This window comes from Leuciscus leuciscus (genome assembly GCF_965113295.1).
Source record: "Leuciscus leuciscus genome assembly, chromosome: 12".
In the NCBI taxonomy this organism is placed as follows: domain Eukaryota; kingdom Metazoa; phylum Chordata; class Actinopteri; order Cypriniformes; family Leuciscidae; genus Leuciscus; species Leuciscus leuciscus.
Window position 1 is genome coordinate 32,295,932 of NC_138736.1, and position 26,294 is coordinate 32,322,225.

At 37.3% G+C, this 26,294-nt stretch overlaps 5 protein-coding genes across 6 annotated transcripts in view; 2 read left to right on the forward strand and 3 right to left on the reverse strand.

Moving 5' to 3' along the window:
- Positions 1-2,446: 2,446 nt before the first annotated feature.
- On the reverse strand, positions 2,447-7,223 carry tap2a (transporter associated with antigen processing, subunit type a). Its single transcript, XM_082186179.1, has 11 exons — positions 6,176-7,223; positions 5,975-6,089; positions 5,765-5,895; positions 5,446-5,651; positions 5,141-5,338; positions 4,898-5,026; positions 4,559-4,747; positions 4,136-4,309; positions 3,823-3,982; positions 3,003-3,139; positions 2,447-2,890 (listed from the first exon to the last, which is right to left on the reverse strand). The coding sequence occupies exons 1-11, from the start codon at positions 6,669-6,671 to the stop codon at positions 2,651-2,653; spliced, it is 2,175 nt and encodes a 724-aa protein (XP_082042305.1). The 5' UTR covers positions 6,672-7,223; the 3' UTR covers positions 2,447-2,650.
- Positions 7,224-7,371: 148 nt separating this feature from the next.
- psmb9a (proteasome 20S subunit beta 9a) lies at positions 7,372-10,473 on the reverse strand. Its single transcript, XM_082186326.1, has 6 exons — positions 10,176-10,473; positions 9,873-9,940; positions 9,450-9,581; positions 9,171-9,300; positions 8,892-9,033; positions 7,372-7,690 (listed from the first exon to the last, which is right to left on the reverse strand). The coding sequence occupies exons 1-6, from the start codon at positions 10,230-10,232 to the stop codon at positions 7,563-7,565; spliced, it is 657 nt and encodes a 218-aa protein (XP_082042452.1). The 5' UTR covers positions 10,233-10,473; the 3' UTR covers positions 7,372-7,562.
- A 950-nt stretch (positions 10,474-11,423) lies between these two features.
- Positions 11,424-16,053, reverse strand: psmb12 (proteasome 20S subunit beta 12). The gene is made up of 6 exons (XM_082186327.1): positions 15,897-16,053; positions 15,187-15,257; positions 14,979-15,110; positions 14,772-14,901; positions 11,779-11,923; positions 11,424-11,683 (listed from the first exon to the last, which is right to left on the reverse strand). Exons 1-6 carry the CDS (start codon positions 15,942-15,944, stop codon positions 11,556-11,558), a joined length of 654 nt encoding a protein of 217 aa, XP_082042453.1. The 5' UTR covers positions 15,945-16,053; the 3' UTR covers positions 11,424-11,555.
- Positions 15,994-20,318, forward strand: psmb13a (proteasome 20S subunit beta 13a). Its single transcript, XM_082186306.1, has 8 exons — positions 15,994-16,148; positions 16,468-16,561; positions 17,435-17,532; positions 18,029-18,169; positions 18,325-18,440; positions 18,794-18,852; positions 19,681-19,832; positions 19,996-20,318. The coding sequence occupies exons 1-8, from the start codon at positions 16,087-16,089 to the stop codon at positions 20,111-20,113; spliced, it is 840 nt and encodes a 279-aa protein (XP_082042432.1). The 5' UTR covers positions 15,994-16,086; the 3' UTR covers positions 20,114-20,318.
- Positions 20,319-21,093: 775 nt separating this feature from the next.
- The window catches only part of psmb8a (proteasome 20S subunit beta 8A), a 100,553-nt gene continuing 95,352 nt past the window's right edge, over positions 21,094-26,294 (forward strand). Inside the window, exons 1-4 of one of the 2 annotated variants that reach the window (XM_082186311.1) lie at positions 21,094-21,467; positions 21,887-22,028; positions 22,207-22,318; positions 23,239-23,368. In XM_082186311.1, coding sequence (XP_082042437.1) covers positions 21,327-21,467; positions 21,887-22,028; positions 22,207-22,318; positions 23,239-23,368 — 525 coding nt within the window. In that variant the 5' untranslated portion in view covers positions 21,094-21,326. The remainder of the gene's footprint in view (positions 21,468-21,886; positions 22,029-22,206; positions 22,319-23,238; positions 23,369-26,294) is intronic. The other variant, XM_082186310.1, reaches the window with a different exon arrangement.

A 26,294-nucleotide genomic window follows, 5' to 3' on the forward strand; every position in this document is an offset into this window, starting at 1 on the left:
AGTTACTCTTTAACATATTTCATCAAAAGGCAAATAGTTGAAAAGAAAAAAAACTAATAGCTGGAAGTTTCATAATATTTGAAAAAAGTTATTCAACCCAGCTTCCATTTAAGCAATAAACCTGATAATCAGTATTATCTGTTATGTATTTCAAAAAAGTTCAAGTAATGCTTTCTTATTCCATCAGAAAAATCGATAAATAAAAATGGTAAATACATGTGCCACAACTGACAGATTAGATAATCTGCATGTATGTCAGCAACAGTTATTCATTGTGCAATGTTATGGCAGTCATTTTGAGGAAGTTCCTTGTAGGACTAATGAAAGCCAAGATATCACTGTACAATTTCTTTTTGACAGTATATTTTCCAATAGGGGGTGATAAAACAACAACACATTGTGGACACGGCATGAGTGGGGCATAACCCTTACTAAAACAAGAACAATAGGGACTTTCCAACAAAACTATCAACCCAAATGTGATCTATAATTATAGCAGCACTCTGAATATGTTGGGGGAAATTAAATTGATTTATCACAACAACAAATTAGAAAAAAAGTAAAAGCAAATACTGTTTTTATAATAGAGAATTATTACATAGTGGTATGGTTGTAATATTGCTTTAGCATTAAGCATTGAAAAACTGCTGCATTTCAAGAAAATGAAAGAAAATGTGCATATGCATGCCCTCAATCTCTTTACTGGAGAGAATGTGATGAGATTCTTTCACTTTCACCTGAACTTTGCAAATTATTATTTCAGATCACAAAATGGCCGGCTATCACAAAATGGTGCTGCCAATAAGAGCTCAGATAAACTGGACTGGCAATCTTGGCATTTCTTGAAAGTCATGTGATTTCCCGAAACCAATTGTGCACCTTCACTGGCATGTACAATTCTGCAAACACTTAACTCGTTCATGGCCAAAACCCTTTCAGTCAGTTTATAGCATCCCGATGTTAAGTGAGAAAATGACTGTCTTTATCTTTCTGCCTTCCTGGTGTGTAGAAATTGGATTTTTGTAAAATTATTTTTATGCAATAAAGTAATACATATTCCATTTTAAATAACATTTCATGATAAAGCTTATTAGCGACAAAGTCTACTCGAAGAATATACTGAACCTGCAATGTAATGTAATTTTAATCTAAACCAGAATCCATCACCACAACGAACATGCTTTCATACTTTAGGAAAAAAGATACATAGGCTATATGCATAATCGAAAAATGGAGACAGCCATTTTAAGGCAGGTAAAGTGCTGGCAGCGTTATAAAATGGAGGCCATATCTTGTCATATCTGTCCCGAGGGGGTGGGGGATTACGGCATGAGCGAGGTACAGCCAGACACCAAGCCAAACACACAAATGTGTACCAGGTGAAACAACAATAGGAACTTTCCGGCAAAACAGGGTTAGCTTGTTTGATAGTTGATCTCGTGGTAGCTGCACAGCTCAAAATAAATATAAAATGTGTGTGACAAAGCTACCACACAGCTAGTGTAAAAATAATAGATCAAAATTGAACATTTGGTTCTCACCTGCATATCGATCTATAGCAATGTGCAGCTATGTGTTGCTCAAGGGTCATAACAGCAATGAAACTTCAATTTTATGGAGCATTGTTAGCTTTGATAATGTGATAACGAAATGAAATGAGAATGAATGAGGTGAAATGAGGTCAGACTGATGGGGTAGTTGGGTTTCTGTTCTTTAGATTTGTATATTATTATACAAATATTGTGTTTGGACAAAAACACTTATTAAAAACATTAAAATGGTAATATGTTTTTTTTTTTTTTTGTGTGTGTGGTTCAGGTATACTATACGTTACAGGGACAAAATGTCCTCACAAAGTTGCCAATATCCAAAATCCTTGTCCATGCAGGGAGATTTTTGCTCCTAAACAGCTCATCAATCATAAGTGATGTTTTTTTAAAATGCAAAAAAAAAAAAGAAGGTTTTCTGTGATGGCTATAGGATTAGAATATAGTTTGTACAGTATAAAAATGATGATGTCTATGTAATGTCCCCATAAAACATGAAAATCCAACCTGCATGTGTGTGTGTGTGTGTGTGTGTGTTTTGCATCTGCACATTCAAATCGGGTTAACTAACACAATACCAAAAAGGTGCTACCAGGCAGAGCGCCAGTAAACCGGACTGGCAGCTTTGTGAAACTCACATGGTTTCACTAAACCAATTGTGCCCCATTTCTGACCATGATTCTGTACTCATACTAACTCTGAACAATATTCCTTTTTAACAAATACAAAACAAGTCACTATATCACTTGCTGTAAACCATATAGTATAATAGTTTAAAGTTATCTAAGCACATCACATGAGCAGATACAGTATATTCATTCATAACAGGCACCCATAAGACACTGCAATCTCAAATTAAACTTTGAATTAAACTACTATTAAAATCAGTCACAAGCAGATTAGCAAGAATCCATTATTTATTCACATTTAAATATTACAACTTCCAACAAATCCAAAATTTAACACCATCAAAGAGTGGAACATTTTGACTGATGATCATCACTGGGTTTATGTACAGGCCAGTTTCACAACTTTTGCCCTTACAGGTATCTATTTACAGTGGCATGTTTGTTTATTACAATGTACAATATTTCTACGACAGGCTATTCGATTTTTACTGTGTCCGATTTCTCTTTGTCTTCGACTGTGTTATCATCACTAAAGAGCCTTTCTCTCAGTTTATAGTAACTTCCCTTCTTGTTCATGAGTTCCTCATGTGTGCCCAACTCCACCATCTCCCCGCTGTCAATCAAGACAATCTGATCCGCCCTCTCAATGGTCTTCAGCCTATGAGCAATCACAAGCAAGGTCTGAGTGGGGCAGCACGCCAGGGCCTGTTGAACCTGTGGAATAATAAAACACATAAGAAATCTTTTGATAGCAGCACTAAAGGAAGCAGGGATTTGTGAAGGCTTATGTACATTTGTGTTCATAATGAATAGCCATATTATTTACCATTTGTTCACTTTCAGTGTCCAAAGAGCTGGTCACTTCATCCAGTATGAGCACCTGAGGTTGTCTGATCAGAGCTCTGGCGATAGCGATTCGCTGCTTCTCACCTCCCGAAAGTAGGTTACCACGCTCTCCCACATCTGACAGAGAAAGCACTGTTTAATGGCTGTGTACTTAGCATTTAATAAAACACCTTTGCATGCTTAAATCTAAACCCTTGCTTATCCAATCATAAATTGAGTGATTACAGAAATACGAAAGAAAACTATCCAGAATGTCTGATAATCAGTAATTCTAAAATGACTTTAAATGTAAAGCCCATCTTAGACGAAGTGTATTTGCATGCTAGTCCAGCCTCTGCGGCCAGTTGCATAAACATAGCCATTATGTTAAGACTGTGTCTTAAGAACTAGAATGATCAACTAGAAGTTAGTTAGGGGTAATTAGTCTTACTGTTCGGTGTCAAATTAGACCAATCTACGTTTTTATGTTACTGACTTTAAAAAGTTATTAACAGTTTTAAAGAATAAAATTGGATGACTAACTTGTAAGACTAGTCTTAACAGTTTATGCAACTGGCCACTGGTTTATGCTGGTTAGTGCTGGTCTAGCAAGTGGACCAGCAAAGTTTTTCAGGCAAAGCCTTTTTGGATGTATAACTAAAATCTATGAATTCTAGCAGTTCTGTTGTTCACAGATTGGAAAATAATTTGAATTTTTTTTTTTTTTTTTTTATGTCCCATCAGAACTGACCAATAACAGTTGACCTAGCCACTGGCACAAATATGAGAATTAAAGTGGTAAGTGATAGCAGTTTCTTTACCTGTGTCGTAGCCATTTTCCAGTTTGCAGATGAAGGCATGGGCATTGGCTTTGCTGGCGGCCTCCTTTACTCTCTCCATTGAGCAGCCAGGCAGACCATAGGCAATGTTGTCTCGAACGGTGCCAGAGAAAAGTACAGGCTCCTGACCCACCATTGCTATCTGAGAGAGATTATTTACAGTATATGTTCTTGCATTGCATTGGTTGGTTTTATATGGTTCTTTAGAGTAGACTTGTAGGTATGCATGAACAGAGGTGGTATGGAATTAAACTATAGTACAACAGTAAAGTGTTTGTTCTTTGAAACTATTCACCTTGCTGTGCAAGTAGTTGTGTTGGTAGTTCTGCAGTGGTTGTCCATCTAACAGAATGTGTCCCTGTTGTGGCTGGTAGAATCTCTCCAGCAGACTCACACAGGTGCTCTTCCCCCCACCTGACATTCCCACCAGAGCCGTCATCTGACCGGGCTTCAACTCCAGAGAGAAGTTCTGAAAACAGATGAAAAGTTAGACTTAATTATTACAAGTATATGATAAACCTTCTATAAATCATGTATAGCTCTCGTACACAACATATTTGCAAACTTATGTACTCATGCACTCATGCAGTTTATAAACACTATGAAAAAAGTATTAAAATATAAGAAATAAAAGATATTTTAGGACAGGTTCATGTGAATTGCCTTATCAACCTTGACAAAGACTAAGTGAAGTGATTCTTCAGAGCAAAAGATGTACCTTTAACACATTGTGGTCGGGTCTTCTGGGATACGAGAAGGTGAGGTTTTGAAAGCTGACGTGTCCTTTCAGATCACTGGGCTGCAAATTGCCATCAATACTGACTTCAGACTTTCGGTCCAGGTACTCAAACACCTTACCGGCCGCACCTACTGAGTTCAGCATGTCTCCAAAGATATAGATCAAAGTCTGTGAAAGAGATGGATAAATATTTATAAATTATTTTAACTTAAACATGCTTTTGTGAGGACTGCTGATTAAGGTGATACAACTTTTCTCTACTCTCTGTGTCATCACAAAAACCTCTTTTTTTTTTTTTTTTTATAAACATAGACACACCCTGATATTGTCTCCAAGGTCTTGCTGATAAAGGATGAAAGAGACAAGATTCCCTGTGCTCATCTGTCCATACTGGATGAAGAGTCTCCCATAGTAAAGCATGGCCACCTTCATTCCCACTTCTGTCATCTGCAAATCAGAAAAGATCCATAGCAATGCAGTATCCAGTTCCATATCAACAAGTTTGCTTCAAAGAAAATAAATTCATACGCACATTAAAATAAGAAGTAAATTCATACTAACCCGCCTAACTAGCAGGTAAATCGCCCTGACAGTGTCCCGTCGGGTCTTTAAATTATGGGTTTCCATCAAGCGCACATCATAGCGATGGGCTTCACCAAGCTCTGTCCTGAAACTCTTTACCGTCCTGATGCCTGACACCGCCTCCCCAGCAGTCTCATTGGATTGTGCTATGGAGTCCTGAACTTCTTTTGACAGCCTCTAAAAAGGCCATAAAAACTTGAAATGTGATGTATGATATGATTTACATAGGCCCAAAAAAAAAAGGTTGTCCATCATTCATCATAGTACTTTTATTAACCCCATACCTGATAATGCGTGTCATATATGTTCTGTAGTAAGCCTGTCAGTGGTGTCTCCATCAGCATTAGTAATGTAAGCTTCCACGAGAGGTTTACCATCAGATACAGCATGCCTAGGGTCTTAATCAGGGTCCGTAGAAGGACGTTGACATTCAAGGCCACAGCCCGGCTCATCAAAGTAGTGTCTGTGGACAGTCTAGATGTGATATCACCTGAAAGACAGAGATTCAGTGGAAACAATTTATGACACCATATAAAAAGGACATTGCTATGATGATAACTGAAGTCTGCATCCATAGACCACCAGACATTGCATTAGATCTACCCGTCTTGATGGTTTCAAAGAAGCCAATGTCCTGCCTTACGAGGGACCCAAACAGTTGCATCTTAACCCTGCAAGTGAAGCTGTTGATTGCACACATGAACAGGCCTCCACGACAACCTGCACTGAAAGAACTGACAAAAACAGTGTTAATTAAGATAACGTTACCAAATGGGCATTTTGTAATACAAACACATATTTTGAAATACCAACCTTCCCAATGAGAATAATCCCATAAGAATTATGGCTGATCTGAAGTTATCCCACTGGTAATGAGAACCCAATATGTCAATCACCTCTCCTGTGTACAGTGGGATGAACATCTCACCTAAAAACACGTAAAAGGAACTTTACAAAACAGGTTTACATTATACTTGTATTTTATATACTAAGTAAATGCAACGAAATACTCACATAGCACTGCTAGAGCCAGAAAGACAAAAGCTCCACACAATAATAAGTAGTCTGGCTTGTATAAACGGATGACCCGGATGAAGAGGACTCGAGCCCTCTGTTTGCGCTCTTTACCGTTGCTCTCTCCGTTCGTGTCAGGTAGCATTACCTCCCAAAAAAGACAAGCTAAAGCAGCAGCGACGGTTCCGACAAGCCACATATTAAATTTATCAAGGCGATAGTTGTCAAACAACGCCAACCGTCCGGTTTCATACACCGAAGCTATAAAACAGTGGACTGTAATCCATCTCCTTATTAATGGACCTGCAGCATCTTTAGATAACATAGATCCTGCGTACAGCAGTGTGCATCGCAGTCCAGATTCAGCCCATTGGCGTAATAGATTATGGTCGAGATTTCTTGTACGAGACTTCAGCAAAGTTGCTCCGAGGTCCAGAGTGTAAACTATTATTATATCAACACATAAAATACACGCGAACACCAAAACTTTCTGCATGCTGCACGTGTAAGTCGGTTGCCGTGGTAACCCTGTATAGCCCGAGCGCGTAAGATAATAATAATAATAAATAAATAAAAAGTTATTTTCTTCTCTGTAACGCTGGGAGTCCCGTTCCTACGGAGTGCGACGTTGTCTTCTCTTCACACGGCGCCGGGGCATTTTAGGACACCGACATTATTTTACTTTCAGTTTCTCTGGATAGGGGGGTTTCCTTCAACATAACCAAAAAAGGCTGTTCAATGCTGTACAAAAAAAGCGTTCACATTTTAACCTTTCCTCTGTCGATCCTTTTTTTTTTTTTTACTCAAGTCAGTTGTGCCTCAGGATTTGTAATTACCTTCAGAGTATGCAGCTAGCTGAACCTAAGGATTATCAAAAAATACTTCAGCTGTATATAGTCAAAACAAATCAATAAATATTTTATCATTAGTATTATTCATAATGTATATTTGTTACTGTGCGGCTTTTTTTTTTAAGATGCAACAAATATCTCCCTTTTCCGAGAAGCCATAACAGAACATGCTCTACAACCTTCCTTGTTCATTTCTGCCTAGCAAATGATGAGTCATAGCAAAGGAGTCCTTAGTCAGGCTGTGCTCAGTTTTCTGTTTAGACAGGTCCATAAGTATTTCTATTATTGCTAATATATAATTTTTGACTCAAATAATTTTGGTGTCAGAATTAACTTGAAAGCATATACATTTTTAATATGGTTTATTATCAAACTTTGAGACAAAGTGAATACAGCTGTTCACACAGTGGTTCAACTAAACAATTGATAGAAACAACTCTGCAATCTCGTGCAGTATTTTGTTCTGCTCTGTGAAAGCAGGTTAATATTATACATGTTGATGTTCTTAATTTTCAGAGCAAAGAATTCACTTAAATTCACTGATCAAAAAATTTGGGCAGTTCATTTCCTAAAACGCACTTCTCTTCTGCTCCATCTTGATCAATGGTAACAACATATGCAACTCCTCCACTTGAGCCATCCCGACCCATCGCCAGAGAGAGAGCTATAGAGAGGGAGAGAGAGAACACACTGATTTTGAGAGATTATGATTATGAAAGTAACATAAATCCTGTCAGTTCCTGGCCTGATCTTCATCAATATATTTACAGTCATTGAATACTAGTTATTGAGATTTTATGAGAAAAATAAAAGGCTGTCCATCTACAATCAGTCTTGGCAGAGCCAAGAGTTGAATCCAGCACATTGATAAAGGGAGAATTCTAAACACAAAGGCCACATATAAAACTGTATTGTGCCATTTGAACATCTACAGTACATACTTATCAATTGCTGGTCATTTCCTGTTATACTTGATGCAATGCACCTGTTTCTATAACATGTTTAGTGTGGTATAGTATTTCCCATACCTCTGCCATTTCTACCTTATTTACCATATTTACTAAAGATAGTCATTTAAACTAACTGATCTACCATCTGCATCTCTAAAATTAGCACTTTAATAATTTTACTAATCACTAATGACATGATACCATCTCTTTCCTTATTAACATTACTGCGTCCCAATTCACATACTATCCGTCCTAATATTATTCGCATTTAATTACTGAGTACTCCAAAGATACTTCTACTTTTTCTGGTTAGAATTAGTACAGGTCTGTGCACACTCTGGGTGTTTCTCAATACTCAAATTGATGCTTCTTTGCTCCTCCGACCTCCAGCTTGTGACCCAGAAACCGATCAAAATTAGCCATCTTGAAGGACATAAGTTTGGTCCCTAACTTTTCAATGCATTATTTGGTCACTATAACTTTTCAATGCACAAATCCTCCATTGCACCCATTTACTAAACTTTTTCGCATTTGGGTCTGGGGCCCTAAAGTTTTGTCACTGTGAAGCATCTTTTTCACGCACACAGACCCTTCACTTTCTACACTATAATGGCAACAAACATCATGCGAACACATTATAACATTTCTCCACATGTAAGACTCATGACTGCCAGATTAACGTGATACACATTTTTTTCTCAGATACGGTAGGAAATTCAATTTAATTGAATGTGAACGATTTTAACTGTGACAAGATGATTGACAGGGCAGTTTAAACCGTAACAGAATAAAAAAATAAAAAATAAAAAAAAGCACACACTTTTAAAACATTTCAGTAGTAGGCTAGTAGTGGGCAAATTGGGATGCAGCACATGACATTTCTCATATATGTGTTTGTATACTGCACAAACTTACCATTTACTACAAACTCTTGGCATTCCCTCTTTGTCATGTTTTTTCGGTACTCTGCGTCCACAAACCCATGAATGTAAAAACTCCCTGAGCCACCAATAGCAAAAGGCTGTCTGGTCAGCAAACCATTAAGTGTTGCATAGACCTGTTTGGAATGAGGCATACATGACCACATATACAATAGTAATAACATTATGATATTTAACATGTATAATTTAATTCAAAATGCTATACATAACGTTTACAATATATCAGTTTGTAATATAACCAAAATGATCTAACCTGTCCTCCTTCTTTCCTGTCCCACCCTGCAACAATAAGATGAGCTGATAGTTCCTCTTTATATTTGTATGAAATATTCTTCACCAGAGTAGCAGCAGAGCATACAAGTGGGTCATCTTCCACTTCAATACTGTCAGGATACATTATTCATCACATTTATGAGACACTGGAAAATCTATGAGGCACATTGCTTTGGTACTGGTTGTCAATGTGCCAAACAGTAAGTTCATGATCTAAAGTTATAGACCCAGAGAATAACAGGACATTGGTGATAAATACCTGTGCACATCCAGTTGGTAGTTGACTATCTCAGCAATGGTTTGAGCATCTGCTGCTGATCCAGACAGAGCACAGTAGATCTTGTCATGGAGGAGGGAGAGCTTGTTCATCACACGATTCACCACTGTTTCCCTGAAAACAATTCCCAAAGAAACAGCATTTTAATGTTCTTAGTTCGAGGATTCTTATTTCAAATATTCACTGAATAAATGACTATGATTATCTATGTCTTAAATAATGATAGGCTACCTCTGTACGTCTATATTGTTTAAAGCATTGAGTTGGAAAGATTCCAATGAGCATATCATACGTTGTCTATTATTGTGTTATGTTTTTAAACTTTCTGTGGAAAGTTTTGGAAATGTAATAGGTTACAGGCAGCTTTGCATAAACTAGGCTGCTACAGTACAAAATGTATCTTACCCCGCTGACACTCGGGAATCTGAGCCAAGAACAACTCCACCGTCGAAAGTAACCGCGATGATTGTCGTCTAAAATAAAAAAAAGAGAAAGAAATAAAGAAAAAGAAGCAAAATTGCATTCATGTTAAAAAATATATAATTTTATGACGCTAACCTTACAGAATGAATACATTTTAACGCTTGCTGAAGCATTTTACAAGCTAACCTTTTTATCGTAAAAAGTTTTAAATGTGAACTTTATTTTTATGCAGCTTGAAATAAACTACACGTTCGAGTCTTTTAAGCGCATGAGGCAATGGCTTACCCCGGTTTTGACTTCTTCAGATAGCCATCCTGGTTCTGGAAACATTTCCTCCGACATTTTGAATGGATGGAAAGCAACTACCTATCCTGTGCAAACCTGCCTTCGCTAGACGCCAGAGGAGACTCGACACTCGATAGCTCTGCACAACTCAAACGAAGCACTTTATAGTGCGAATCAATTGAATTCCAAAAAAAGATACTTTGTTGTGTAGTACTGCTAGTCCTGCAGCATTTTAAGGTGCCTACAACATTATTCCTCCATTTTCTGTCTAACAGAAAGTGAAAGAAAGTTACTCCCCTTTGTGCTCAGCTCACACACCGAAGCAAGCCTATGACTGTAGTACTGTCATTTTAACGACCACATAAAATAGTCAAGATACTTGAAAAATTAACTGTAGCCTATACAATATTTAGACATATAATTTAACTTAAAGTAATTCTCCACAGCACCCCCTTTTACTATACTTTCTCGCATATGGGTCTGGGGCCCTTAAGTGAAGCATCTTTTTTGCACACACAGACCCTTCACTTCATACACTTTAATGGTAACAATCAGTGGATAATTTTTGAGTACAAATGGGATATTTTGAATGTAAAAGAAACGTCAGTTGTCCCAAACCACACCTTACTACAGCTGAAAACAATAAAAACATTAAATAAATAAAACTCACAGTGAAGAAATGCAACCATATTAATTATTTATGCACGGGGGTGCATGCTGGAAACACCAGTGTCATCAAATGAAGTCGATGTTTACTTAATTTTATGGCTTTGATATGTACTTACAATTATAAATACGTATTTTCCGTACTTTGGTATTGACAACTGAGGAATCATTGTAAATATCATAAACAACTCTATTATTTGCATAGGTCAAAATTAGTATTTCTACACAAATTGAATGCAAATGTAGAAAATGCTTGAACTGTACTAGATCTGCTCTGTTGTATTTACTTAAACACAAAATCATTATTTTTAGTGTTTTTCTTCAAAATGTTTGGTCAAAGATTGAAAGATAATCTTGTATAGGTCCCCAAATAAATACATGGGCCCTTTCAAAGTTCACAATCAGAAAAGATGGAGGCATAGTAAATAATTTCATCTGCTTTCTTTTCTGAAAGCACTCTTTGCCATTTTGTATAGTTTGTGTGGATATTCTTATGATTGCATGTCCATATTTCTACAAACAAAATGAATCTGAAACGGACATAATATGCTATGCATGTAAGAAGGGACATCACACTGTACATAACACTTTTCATATTTATTATGGATAACAAAGGGTGTGTGGAAAATAAGCTTCAGCAAAATCATAAATCTGCATACAATCACAAAGTAGTGATATTTGTAGAACTGTCTAGTTTGGTCATAGTTGTGTGTTCTATTCATCGTGGAACTTGGGCAGTTTATCTCCTGGAACAACTATATGCTTGGCTCCTGCTTCAGTGATGACAACCAGGTGAACCACACCACCACTAACATTGTCCCGACCCATAGCCAGAGCCAAAGCTGTGAAGACACAAACATTAGCCATTAACTCTTAAAACATTGTTTTATTCACAATACATATAAATGTCAATAAACTTATTGCAATTCTACTGTACCATTTGTGGAAAACTGTGTAGCCTCTTCTAAACTCATGTCAGGTTTGAATTTGGCATCCACATAACCATAGATGTATGTGCTGCCAGATCCACCAATGGTGAAAGGCTGACTGAGTAGCATTCCTCCCAAAGACACTACATATATCTGTGCAAAGGCAAAACATTTGCAAATGAGAATGCTATGCATCTGCGTGGTTGAGGTTTGTATAACACTTGATAAACAGGTATAGTGGAGGATTTTCTTTTTCCGGGTGGATCATCAAGACTATTGGTCCTCCTAGTTGTCAATCATTCTGGTGATATGTTTACACAAGGCCGTCGTACATGCTCGTCCCTAGGTAGTTTTCGCTTTCTGCGCATGCGCACTTTCAGGTGTATATGTGTGGTGAGCTACGGTTTCAGCCATTCATTGAAGCTCGCCGTTCTCACCGGGTTTTTTCAAAATGTCTGAGGGTCGCAAGAGAAAAAGTGTCTTTCACACGCTGGCGTGTGCTAAAAGCACAGGTTGGCCTTCCCACTGATGCCTCAGTCGCGAAGTTTCAACTCGACAGGTAAAGTTTGGCATACTATTTGGAGAAATCCATTTAAAATCACTGCTAGTAAAAGTTAATGTAAGCTATGATTAGCGATGCTAGCCCTGTCACGCACTGCGCAGACACGGTAAACATAGAGAGAGGAGATGGAGTTCATGGAGAACTAGGCTCGTGCATGCTCTCTCGTGCACACGTTTAATAGGCGTTCCCTCTTGGGAACAGGTAGAGTGTTGCGCATGTGCATTTTTTCAAAAAGTGGAGAGGGCGGTTCTTTCCTAAATTTCGGGAAAATCCTCCACTATACCTTTAACTAAAATGCTTTATTTTGCTTTACATTGCCATTCTGTAACATTAGTTCTAACTATTTCCACACCAACCAATATTTCTCAATGCAAACTGTGCTGTTAGGGCGGGCGTACACGGTGCGAGTTCGGACACTCGGGAGGTCGTGATATATTGCACACGTTGCGAGTCAGTTTAACTGATAATCGCGTCAAAGCAGCTGGTACACGGCACAACTGTCCTGCACGAACTTTATCCCGAGCCGGCAGCAATCACGTGAGCTTTCGCGCTAAACACAGAGACCGTCAATGTTGCATGCAGGCAAAGCTTCAGATAGAAAAATGTCAGAAATGTGTGTGCAAATGATTTGTTGAAAAGCAGAGAACAGTAGCCATTCCTTTCAACATAAAAAACTTGAGAGAGAGAGAGAGAGAGAGAGAGAGAGAGAGAGAGCGAGAGAGAGAGAGAAAAGTGTGTGTGTGTGTGTGTGTGTGTGTGTGTGTGTGTGTGACAGTGTATGGGCACGCTGTATGGTTGCTGGCTGCCACTGAGGTATAGCCCCATCTATGTGGTTGTGTATGATTAGGGCAATACGCTGATTTCACGCAGCCGTTATTTTGAAATCGAAAGCGAGGCTCCGGTGGGAAGAAAACCGGAAGTGTCGCCTTTAATCACAGGAGAGTCGTGAATGCGATGGCGTATTGTTGTGTTTAATGATGGTGTGTCAATTCTAAAAATGTACAAACATTTCTTTCATACTTTAGACTATATACAGTGAAATTCATTTATAAATAAAATATTTTTTTTATATATAATTCAGAATGTAAAAAAAGAAGCAGGAATGAACTATATATATATATCCTATATTGAATAGTAACATCCAATAGTGTAAATCGCGGCAGCAGCTTTAGGTTGGTAATCCAAGGCATTGTTGTTTATCTTTACTTCCGGGGTTCTTCCCACCGGAGCCTCACTTTCGATTTCAAAATGGCGGCTGCGTGAAATCAGCGTATAGGGGACAGCTGGTGAGCCGACTCCCAAAATTTTTTTAAAGGACAAGTTCGGTATTTTACACTTAAAGCCCTGTTTTCAGATCGTTTCTGATGAAATACAATGGTTAAGATTGAACTTTGGACAAATGCTGCTGTCCCGAGAATTTTAGGTTTTTGTGTTAGCACCCCCCCACCTTAACAATGGCTGCATAGGTTCACTGGAATAATCCTTCCTAAAACGCATTAAACTTTCGTTTACAAAGACGTGAAACTCACAGAGTGGTCAGGGGTGTTCACTGATATGCTCACACAAAAATCGCTGCAAAAGATGCTTTCCAGCAGGTTTTATCGTAGTTTTTGTCCAACTCCATTGACTTGTATAGGACGTGCTGTGAGACCGCAGCACCTTTACGGTATTACTCCGCCGCTTCTTCTTCTGCTTCTTCTGTGTATTCAATGAAATGCCAGTGGTTTGCTTGCAATTGGCAAAGGTGCATTATCACCACCAACTGGGCTGGAGAGTCTATTATTCAAGCTCTCAACGGAAGAATGTACGGGTGTGAGGCGTTTGGAAAAATAGGTCCACAGTTTTACAACGAATGGTAAAACACCTGTTTGAAAGCATCTTTTGCAGCGATTTTTGTGTGAGCATATCAGTGAATACCCCTGACCAGTTTCACGTCTTTGTAAACGAACGATTTTTCCAGTGCACCTATGCAACCGTTGTATAGGTGGGGGGTGCTACCACAAAAACCTAAAATTCTCGGGACAGCAGCATTTGTCCAAATTTCAATCTTAACCATTGTATTTCATCAGAAACTATCTGAAAACAGGGCTTTAAGTGTAAAATACCGAACTTGTCCTTTAACATGTTTAAAAATTATCGGGAGGTCGGGATGGTGCTCATAACGTGCTCGGCCCGGCTCGTAATTCCTCTCACACGCTGCGAGCCGCGACCATGCGATTTCTCCCGAGTGAAAAAAATCATCTGCGAGCTCGTAAAAACAGCAAAAATCGCACCGTGTGCGCCCGCCTTTAGTATTATATTTTCTTTATTGTTTTTATTTATTTGCATGGCTAAGAGCATTTGAGAGCCACATGTGACTGTGATGCTGAACTTTATTCATATCCTTTGTCCTTGTCTATAGTCTTGTCTTGTCTATAGTTTGTGTTAGCAGAGAATCACCTGTGGTCCCTTTTTCCTGTCCCAGCCCGCTGTGATGAAGCCTGCCTGCAGCTCTTCCTTATTGTTATAGCAAAGTTCCCTCATAATGGATGCTGCCGCTTTCACCAAGGGAGGAGATTCCATCTGAATACTAAAGACATATAGAGATTTTACAGCCACGGACAAAACTTAATAGCTCAACCTTTCCTGCTACAGAAATGAACAGACCTGTGAAAAGACAGCTGGAATTTGGCCATTTTGGTAACAGCTTGTGCATCTGCCAATGATCCAGCTATGCAGCAGAATATTTTATCATGCACCTGGATCAGCTTGTTGATGGTTTTGGATGACACATAAGACCTGTAGTTAAAATATATATTGTAGTTAAGAGAGCTGTAATTGTGTGTAATAGGACAAACTGTTGGAAAATACTCACTCTCCCATAGAAGCTCTGGAGTCAGACCCAATGATAACTCCTCCATTGAACTTAACAGCAAGAATGGTGGTCTAACCAATTAATAATGAAATCATGAATTAGTTAAGTAATGAAGAAATTATCATTAATATAAAATGCTACATATATGAACATTATAAATGTATTAGCTTTTAACCTCATTAACTGTTCAGGTCTAATAATTCTCACAAATGCAGTTAAATCAAAATATAAAAGGCATTGCACTCAATAAATTGTGTTGAGGTGAGATTTAGTGACATCTATGGTCAAATGGAAAATGAATCGAGAGGGCCGGAACTGACCCTACAACATGTTCTACTATTGTTTTAAATAAGTAAGCTAAGTGGGAATTTGCGACAGATCCATAATTAAAACCTTAGATCTCTCCAAATGGAAGTTGATATTTCAAGATGTCCCTCGATCGCCTTGACGATTGATGCCACAATATGCATTCACGAAAGCGAAAGTAACTTTGAGCTACATTATAGCATACTTAAACTGCAGATTTACAACTACACAGTTAAATAACATTATATATTTAAACGATTATTCCATAACATTGTCTCAAACGATCAAATAAACATCACCTGCCTCCGATTTAGCATATTTAAAAGTCAATTTCGCGTCAGCTTTTCAAACAACAAGCTGCAAAGGCTTAAGTCATTTATAAACACGATAAATAGCCAACTTACGCCAGTGCTGACACCTTTTACTTGTGAGTATGAATTATGCCTCTCCATTATTATAAACTCGAATACAGATTGTGGATAATCGTCTCGCCTACGAGTCGCTCGACTGAATGTACACGCTCATCTGAACAGCAAACCTAGTGTTCGCGAGGCGCATTACACGAAGCGAAAAGTTCCCGAGTAGATTTTGGACATGGCACTTTCTTGCGTCCTCGACCCTGCTCTGCCTGGTTTTAACTTCGAAAATTCCACAAGGTAAGAAGAAATTAGGCTTCACACAGTTATAATATGATAATACTGTGCGTAAAATGTAAAAAAATATATAGGCTACTTGGCATTATCATTATCATTGTTTCACGGTGTCGGAACAAAAGTGAAAGTATGTTCAGACCTAATTCGGTATTTTTCCTCAAAATGAAAACGTAGGCCTACATTGTTTTCTACAATCGAGTTTAATGTAATATTCACACATCAAATAAATTCTGTAAAACTTTTTAAAAGTGTATCCTGACATGACCTGCTCGATTCATTGCAATATCGTGTAGCTACACAAATCTCCTCCTCCTCCTTTTAGAAATATTGTACTGGAGAATGGCTCGGAAGAGGGGAAAATCAAGGCTCCAAAACCCATGAAAACAGGCACCACCATTGCTGGAGTGGTTTATAAGGTAATTAGAAATCAAAGCATATACACTCGGTGGTACAATGGTACAAAAGCTGTCACTGGGATGGTACACTGTAAAAAAGGTTCCATGAAACATTTAGGTATTAATATGGTGCCAATATGTTCCTTTGAGATAGGGTAACATAGGGGAAGATGCCATTGTACAATATGCATTTACTTTTAAATCCCAACATATTTAGATATAAGCAGGTGCATTAACATGTGCAGGATGATGATCAGCCAATGTGTTATTATAGGAAATAAATAGAAACATTTGCTATTTTAGAAGAAAATGTAAAATTATTCAACGATGCCATCTTACTCCACTATTGGCCCTCTAACTGGGGTATTAAAGGGGGTATTTAAAAATAATAACATTAACATGCCACTTGGGGCCTTCTGTGCCAAAATCGGGTCATCTTACCCCAAGGGTCTAATTTAATCTTTTTACTTCAAAATAAAAACTATAACTTATATTCCACAAATCTAAAAACATGAATGTGTCCGCAAATCCCTGATTAACGACTATGGCCAAAAACTTTGATATTCAACATAATACAGACATCACTTTTTTCGGGTGACTAAATCTCACAAATGTTGATAATCAAATGAAATGACAAAATTAAAAATAGTGTAGCCACTCATTAAAAGTGCTGAGATGAGATTTTGTGTGATCTAGAAGAAATTAAGGTGGGGGATCATCTTACCCTGACTTACCCTAATATGCTCTCTTTAGGTACAAAGGTGTCTTTTTGAAAGGGCTCCGCCCCAGTGACAGTTTTGTATCTTTTTTTTATGAGAATGTAATATTTCATATAGATATTTCTGACAAACTAAACTAGTGTGTGTGTGTGTGTGTGTGTGTGTGTGTGTGTAGGATGGTGTAGTTCTGGGAGCAGACACAAGAGCCACTTCTGATGAGGTAGTTGCTGATAAAAAGTGTGCCAAGATTCACTACATTGCACCTAACATATAGTAAGTAACAGTAGAGATTAAAGATCCATTTCACCAGTTATAAAAAGGGTTTAACTTTTAATTTTTTATTGTCAAATGTACATTATTTATAAAGCAAATAATGATAAAATGCATATAAATCAGTCACATTTAAATTTTTTTAGTAACACTTTACAATAGGGTTTCATTTGTTAACATTAGAAAAATATTTAACAATGCGAGTATTTAACAATGAAAAATACTTCTATAGCATTTATTAATCTTAGTTAATGTTAATCTCAACATATACTAAAACATTTATAAGGTCAAACATTAGTTAATGGACTATGAACAAAAATATGACCGTGAACCTTTTTTTATTAACTAAGGTTAATAAATGCTGCAAAAATATATTTATCATTGTTAGTTTATAGTTAATCCATTAATTAATGTTGTACCTATTATATTATCAATATTGTAGCTTATTGTAACCTTATGAGACCTTATTGTAAAATTGTAACCATTTTATTTATGTTAGTTGTTGTGGAGCAGGAACAGCAGCGGACACAGAGAAGACGACAGATATGCTGTCATCAAACCTCACTATATTCTCCATGAACAGCGGCAGGAACCCAAGAGTCATCATGGCAGTCAACATACTTCAAGACATGCTCTTCAGGTGTGTGCTGACTTGGTGGTGTATTATTATCTTCACCTGTTATCACAAATACACTGTGTGATCATGTATGTTTGTTTGTATAGAAACATACAGCTGTTTATGTGTGGTCACTCTATACACAATAATGTTTAATTGCTTGTGCTACCGTTTCTCAGGTATCGAGGTATGATTGGAGCTCATCTAATTTTAGGGGGTGTTGACTGCACTGGCAGTCACCTGTACACTGTTGGTCCTTATGGGAGCATGGACAAGGTGCCATATCTAGCCATGGGTATGTATGTGACATCCAATTGATGATCATTTTTTTAATATCTTATAGGTGAGGAATGAGGAAATTCAGATGATTATGCACTTCTTTTAGATAAAAATTAGTGTATTACACTCTTAAACAATTAACATCCATGGAACCTTTCCATTGCACAAAAGTTCTAATAAAAAGTGTTTTGTCCTTTGAAAAAAGTAAAGGCTCTTTTAAGAACTGATCGCTGAAAGGTTCATCAGCTGATCTTTGAATGTTATGACGTGTTCTGCTTTCACAATGGAAATTCCTGCAAAATATTTTTGCACATATGTGATCAGTTCTCAAGAGAATTAATGACCGCTAATATGTTCCTGTGTTTTTAGGATCTGGTAATCTGGCTGCAATGGGGATACTGGAGGACAGATTCAAAGCAAACATGGATGTAAGTTGCCTTTTTTAACCGGCTAAAGTTTCTATAGATGTCTTAACTTCTGTGTTCTTGAAACTCAAGGTGCTGTAACAGTAAATTCAACAGAAAAAATGTATTTACTTTATTGAATAATTTAGTTTCAGGATGAACTTGAAAATATCAAGCATATATGTAGAAATGACAGCTCTAACTTATAAGTATATATATTAATTAGGATTGTTTGTAGTGAGTTCTCAAGTATTGATTCCAAAGTACTGTAGAAAACCTTGCGCTATGTATACACAAATTTGAATATATTAAAATCTACTAAAGTTTACACAACTCAGATGTTCCCAGCATGTACTGGGCTGGCGCATGAATAATTAATAAGGTTGCATTTATAAGTTTTGCTTTTTTGTCAAGTTCTCTAACTAGTTTGGCAGTACCTGGAGTTTGTTTTACACAAAAAGTAGCCATTGATTTTCACATTTATCTTTTTTTGGTGTGTGTACCAAGTGTTGAGGTCTTCTAAATATAAAGGTCATGTCTCACAGATTATAGAACAATTTAGCTCTCCGTCTGACTGGGCTGTAAATGTGACTTGACGTTTACCATGTATGACAACTCAACATTTGTATAGGTTTGTTTATGTTATTAGTTATTTTTTTCAGAGATTTAACTGTTATTCTATAAACTGAAAGGTTTTAAGTTAAAATTACTCACTTTATTCAATATTGTCACAAATTTACTTAATTATATGTCCTTGAAATTTACAGCAAAAGATTATCTGCAAAAGCTTGCAAAAGACATCTAGGACCTTACTTGTCCTTTTTGCCTGAAATATTTCTGTCTTACCTTTAGCTGGAGGAGGCCAAGGCACTGGTAAGTGATGCCGTCCATGCAGGCATCATGAGTGACCTTGGATCAGGCAACAACATAGACCTGTGTGTCATTACAAAAGAGGGGGTGGACTATATCAGACCTCACAAAGAGTCCCCATATAACTATAAGAGGTAAGACAACACATCACAGGTCACACATTATTACTTTTAATGTAATTACAAAATTTGTACTTTAATATGTCACAGCAGCTGTGCATATTCAAAGGTTTGTGTTAATTCTACCTAATGCCTTAAACTGGTAATATATTGATCTATGTCTGTCTTTCTCTCACAGAGAGGCAAAGTATAAGTATAAGCCCGGTACAACACCAGTTCTAACTAAAACCGTGACTCAGCTGGAGCTGGAGTTGGTGCATGAGACAGTTCAAATGATGGAAACTGGATCCAGTTGAGCCAAGAAATACACTGTGATGTCGTAATGTGATCTGGAAGAGGGATCCTTTCAACTCAGCTACTGTTTTGATGTTAGATTTTGCTGTAAAAGGTTTTTTTTTAATGTCTGATGTTTATTCTCTTAATTCCATGGATTTTAGTGGACTGCAAATGGTAGAGAGTGCAGAGATAATCATCAATAAAATACAATTTCCAGCACATGAACTGAACAATATATATGTTTTATAAACACAAAGATCTGTTTTAGTAAACATAACAGACCATGCAACACAAAAACACATTTAAATGATATTTTGTGCAATTACTGTTATAATTTCATATGCTTTAATAAAAATAAAAAAACATCTGAAGTCAAATTAAAGAGATTTCAAAACAATATTTAAAAAGCATAAATATTACTGTGTAGGCCTAAATATGTTGCAAATGATAAATTGGCCTATGTATTAGTCCTTGTATATATGGTACATTTTTGAAGTGGACTTATAGGCTATCTTGAAATAAAATAATGAAACATTTAATATGCAGCAACTTAAAGAATATTAAAAAAAGAGGGGAAAATGTCAATTAATTGCCTTTGTTTTGACATTTGAACAGCATTAGTACTGGTTGTGACTAGAAAATAAAAGTAAAGACTTTAAGGATAAATTCAATAGGGTCAGTTCATTTAGGCACTAGTCACATTTCACATTTTTATAATAGGGCCTATATAGTTTGCTCTGCAGTTTTAGGCAATACACTTAACACATCTCTATAATGCGTTTTGGAATAGGGTGTGTCCAGACTTGTTTCCGTATTTAGGTTACCATACCAAATGTTACACCTGTTTAACCTGCATCGGATGAATCTATATAGATACTGATGACGCTGAAAGACTCGGGCTCTTATTGGTCAGCCAGCAGTGTACAAAACCCTTTCCTCAAAGAATCACAAAATTATCATGTTTATATCAAATACTTTTAAACAACAGAAGCAAAAAGAAGTACATAATGTACAGATGCTATTTGTAGATAGCGTATATGTATAGTTTTTTAAACATGTATAGGCTATTTTCTAGTCGTAATCGAAACTACACTTAAAACAGTTTCTCTAAATCTTTCGGTTTCGAAATCATTGTCTTCCGTAGAGGAATCGTATTTCCTTCGTGTAAAATAAGTTAGCTCATTTCGCTTTTACTGTTTTATTTACTTTAATTTCCCTTTCTTTATAAAAAGAATGGCTCTTTTGGATGTAAGTGGATATAAATATAATTCCGCGTCACAGTTCGGCTTTAAGCAAACGCATTTTCTCGACGGGTCAAATCACTATAGTTTTGGGACCAAATGCCAGGAATTCGCAGTACCTGTCGGAGTCGACGTAAGTAACTTTATCATCAAAGTAAATTCATTACTGAATCTTAGAGACAGATTATAACGGCGTTACGCTAAGGCAACATAAAACAAACATTTTGTGTGAAAATGGAAGAAGCATGAGATTGCACTGAAACATAGCACGTTTAACAGATTAATCCAAAAATATCCCTACATAAACCTTAATTTTTCTAGTTTTGTAGACTATTTTCAGCTGTTGTGTAGCAGGTTAGGCTATAGGTAATTAAAACGACATTTAAAATATTTTTTTATTTGCTTATAGCCTACGGCAAGAGTATGTTTCTTCTATCTCCCAGATAAATTTGCTTATTGAAACACAGGGGGCAGACTCTCAGCAACAGCAAAAACATTCAATTATATATAAAACATATATATGCACTGTAATATATTTTGTGTTCCCATCAGCCCTCTAAGTTTCTGAAATCATGCAGTTGTGAGGATGGCGTCTCCATAGATCTGAATCATGGCACCACAACCCTGGCATTTAAGTTCCGTCATGGAGTCATCGTGGCTGTTGACTCCAGAGCATCAGCTGGAAAATACATCGGTAAGCATCCAGACATCATTGAAGAGTATAAAACACTTCCTTAAGTCAATAGCAAGCTGATGTTGATAACAGGAACACAAACAGTTGTAACACAAACAGTAAAACACAACAGTTGTGAACATCCTGTCAGTCATGTATTTATCTGCCGTATCATGATGTTTCTCCCAATGTGTTGCAGCATCAAAGGAGGCCAATAAAGTGATTGAGATCAACCCTTACCTGCTGGGCACCATGTCCGGCAGCGCTGCAGACTGTCAGTACTGGGAGAGACTGCTGGCTAAAGAGTGCAGGTCTGTCTCAGCATGCTTCTGAAGGGGATGAGCATCTGCTCATAGGATGAAGTTACCAGTTTGTGTTCAGCTGTGTCAGAAAATGTACTGTCTGAAGCTTTTGTTAAAGATTATTAGAAGAACAGATTTTAAAACGAAAATAAAATGAAAATAATCAGTGCATTAGTAAAGATTTAAATGAATAGTTCACCCGAAAATGTAAATTCTGACAGAATTTACTCACCCTCATGTTGTTCCAAACCCATATGACTGTCTTTCTTTTGCTGAACACTTAAAAAAGGTATTTTGAAGAACGTCTTAGTTGTCTAATTTTCCATACAATGAAAGTTAATGGGATCAAAAAACTTTAAACTCCAAAGGACGTAAATGTATTAAGCTAAATTTTGTATAATGAACTGATTAAAATGTAAGCCTTTATTCACTATCAAATTAAAACGTTGATCAATGCATGCATGTACAGACAACATCAAACATGCCAACATAAACCTCAAATGCAGGGCCATCATTAGCGGGGCGAAAGGTGGTGACGATTCTGAGGGCCCCCGGCTATAGGGGGCCATTGCAATTTCAACCGATGGGCCCAACGCAACAATCTGCACCGGGGCCCTGGAGACCCCAGCTACGGCCCTGCTCAAATGTCAACTGATGTCAAATCTCATTGGTTCTTGCATGAAGATCAAGTCATCATATGTGATGTAGTCTGTAAATGTATGTTCATCAATGTTTTTATTTGATTTGACTATTTGTAAATAAATGCTTAAATTTTGATCTGTTCATTATAAAACTATCAAATATTAACCTTATATTATGCAGGAATTGAAAATGCAGCTTTCAAATGCAACCCATTATGTTGATCCTAATATTTACAGCTATTCTTCATTAATACATGTAGTTTTAAGTATGGTGTATTTTAAAAACAGACTTTACAAACTACGCAACAAGCAGAGGATCTCAGTGTCTGCAGCCTCCAAACTCCTGTGCAACATGATGCTGGGATACAGAGGCATGGGTCTGTCTATGGGGAGTATGATCTGCGGCTGGGACAAGCAGGTGACGTCTGTGTGTTTAAATGACAGGCTTTGTGAATGTTGTTTTTTTGCATATTTTTAGGGTTTTCTCGGTCTAAGCATATAATATTATACAATACAATACAATTAAATACAACTTTTAAATATATATATATTTATTTATTTATTTATTTATTTATTGTTACATATATATAATGTATATATTTTTTGTTACATTTATATATATATATATAAATATAGCTGCGAGCAGCGATTGCGGGCCCAAGCCGGTGGCACCGCCACCCTGGTGCCTTTAGTTACACTAAAGCCACCGGGGTGGCGGTGTCACCGGCTTGGGCCCTCCATCGCTGCTCGCAGCTATATTTATATATATATATATAAATGTAACAAAAAATATATACATTATATATATGTAACAATAAATAAATAAATAAATAAATAAATATATATATATATATATATATATATATATATATATATACTGTATATATGGTGTGCATCCACGGCGAGGAACGGGCAGAGAAGAGCGAACGTTTTTTAGTTCATTCCTACTTCCATAGGAATTAATTGAAAACGCTCGCTCTGCACCATTATCCATGTCAGTGCGGACAAACATATTTTACTTTCATTTTTAAGTTAGCAATTCAAAAGCCCCCAGCAGTGTCACACGTTGATTAACCGGTGGTAAAATATTCCTCACCGTCACATACCGGTACCTAGTATATTTTATATAGATACAATAGGCCTACCTGACTTTGAACACAAGAGGGCAGTATAGCACTATGAATGACATATTTTAAAAAGAAAATTTGGACTAAAAAAACATTCTGGATGTTTTTAAACTTAAACAATTATTAAATAGAAAAAAAAAAAGAATAAAATGGGTTTAGTTCTGATATTTGTATAATTTTATATAGAAATACATGGTGTATAATTACATTTTTAGAAGATAGGAGGTTTTTAGTGTTTCCTTTTTTGACATTACTTTAATCCCTCGCCATAGCAAAACCGTTTGAGACATTTATTATGCGTTTACAATTTAGCATCTTTAATGTATTTTCATCATGTTGAAAAAGTGTTGTGGGAATAAAATAAACCACTTAAGAGGACTGGGTAAAAATTCAGAGGCTGATTTTGCAAAGAAATCCACATTCAAACCAAAATATCTGACTTCCTGCATCATGTTGAAAAAGTTTTGTGGGAATAAAATAAACCACTTAAGAGGACTGGGTAAAAATTCAGAGGCTGATTTTGCAAAGAAATCCACATTCAAACCAAAATATCTGACTTCCTGTTGGTCTGAGCTACTGACTGTAAATTAGAAAGTTGTCCGGCTTGATGAGACCAATATACGTACTGATTTTTATAACTGTGGGTAAAACTAACCCCCCCACTTTTGTCAAAAGCATTTTGAAAGTGACACACTTCCTGCTACCAATTGGTGGCGCTATAACTTTGACTCACAATAGTTACATCCATCTGATCGGCCTCTTACCACGAACACACTGCTGAAGTTTCATCAAGATCAGTTAATGTGTGCAGAAGTTATAACACTTCGTGTTTCTCTTTTCTCGCCATAAATTCGTTTCCTCGCCACGGCCAAACCGTTCGAGATATCAAAAATCCGTCCGCAATTTAGCATCCTCAATGTCTTGACTTCATGCTGACCGAGTTTTGTGGGGATTGGACGAATTCTCTAGGAGGAGTACTTCGCATTCCACAGCAAGCGTTTTCCAAACAACCCATAATAGCCGACTTCCTGTTGGGCTGGCGCAAAACTTAGAGCACGAAAGTTGTTCGGCCCGATGAGATCTATGTGTGTGCCGAGTTTCATATTAATTCATGCAAGCTAGTTTGATCTATGGAGCAAGTTTTCGGACCCCATTCCAGGGGGCGCTGTTGAGCCCCCCTGCCACGCCCGGGTACCAGCTTCAGCCAGGCCCTGATGGCCGCAGGTTCCGACTTGTATTTAAAGTTTCAAGAGTTTTTGAGCACGTTAAGGACCCCAAAAGCCCCTGAAACCTTGATTAACAATATAAAAGCAATAGTCAAATCCCCCCTCCCCTCACACACTCAGAAACACAGAGAGAGGGAGAGAAAATTCTTCAGAAAATCCACATTCAAACCAAAATATCTCTCTTCCTGTTGGTCGGAGATCGTTAATGTAAATTAGAAAGTTGTCCGTCTTGATGAGAACAATACACATACCAAGTTTTGTTGCTGTTGATAAAACTAACCCCCCCACTTATGACTAAAGGTGGCGCTACTGAGCCCCTCACCACGCCCGTTTCTGAAACTTTGCACATGTCTACGGGCTAATAAATGTGATGTGTCTGTCGAGTTTCATCCAATTTCAAGTATGTTAAGAGTCTCAAAAGCATCAAAAAAGAATATTAAAGTTTGAAGCGTTGCCATGGCAACAGTATTAAAGATATCAAAAATCCTTTCACAGGTCTACATCTGCCGTGTGTTTACATTATACACATAAAGTTTGAAGCAAATCGGTTAAAAATAAGAGGGTGATTTCAAATCATTTTGAAAGGGACACACTTCCTGCTGCCAGTTGGTGGCGCTATAACTTTGACTCACAATAGTTACATCCATCTGATCGGCCTCTTACCACGAACACACTGCTGAAGTTTCATCAAGATCAGATAATGTGTGCAGAAGTTATAACACACTTCCTGTTTGCATTATTCGCCATCAATTCGTTTCCTCGCCACGGCCAAACCGTTCGAGATATCAAAAATCTGTCCGCAATTTAGCATCCTCAATGCCTTGGCTTCATGCACACCGAGTTTTGTGGTGATCGGGTGAATTCCCTAGGAGAAGTGTTTCAAATAACAGACCATGCGTTTCCAAACAACCCTTAATAGCCGACTTCCTGTTGGGCTGGCGTAAAAAGTAAAAGTACGAAAGTTGTTCGGCCCGATGAGATCTATATGTGT

Coding starts and splice junctions, on each gene's coding strand:
- tap2a (XM_082186179.1), bottom strand. CDS start 6,671: ATGCAGAAAGTTTTGGTGTTCGCGTGTATTTTATGTGTTGATATAATA. Junction 5,027..5,140: donor TTTACCTGCTAGTTAGGCGG/GTTAGTATGAAT, acceptor TCTGATTTGCAG/ATGACAGAAGTGGGAATGAA. Junction 3,983..4,135: donor ACAACTACTTGCACAGCAAG/GTGAATAGTTTC, acceptor AATCTCTCTCAG/ATAGCAATGGTGGGTCAGGA.
- psmb9a (XM_082186326.1), bottom strand. CDS start 10,232: ATGTCGGAGGAAATGTTTCCAGAACCAGGATGGCTATCTGAAGAAGTC. Junction 9,582..9,872: donor GATTCCCGAGTGTCAGCGGG/GTAAGATACATT, acceptor AATTGTTTTCAG/GGAAACAGTGGTGAATCGTG. Junction 9,301..9,449: donor TACCAACTGGATGTGCACAG/GTATTTATCACC, acceptor GTATCCTGACAG/TATTGAAGTGGAAGATGACC.
- psmb12 (XM_082186327.1), bottom strand. CDS start 15,944: ATGGAGAGGCATAATTCATACTCACAAGTAAAAGGTGTCAGCACTGGC. Junction 14,902..14,978: donor TTCCAGCTGTCTTTTCACAG/GTCTGTTCATTT, acceptor ATATGTCTTTAG/TATTCAGATGGAATCTCCTC. Junction 11,924..14,771: donor ACAGGAAAAAGGGACCACAG/GTGATTCTCTGC, acceptor GCCTTTGCACAG/ATATATGTAGTGTCTTTGGG.
- psmb13a (XM_082186306.1), top strand. CDS start 16,087: ATGGCACTTTCTTGCGTCCTCGACCCTGCTCTGCCTGGTTTTAACTTC. Junction 18,853..19,680: donor GATTCAAAGCAAACATGGAT/GTAAGTTGCCTT, acceptor TCTTACCTTTAG/CTGGAGGAGGCCAAGGCACT. Junction 19,833..19,995: donor TCCCCATATAACTATAAGAG/GTAAGACAACAC, acceptor TTTCTCTCACAG/AGAGGCAAAGTATAAGTATA.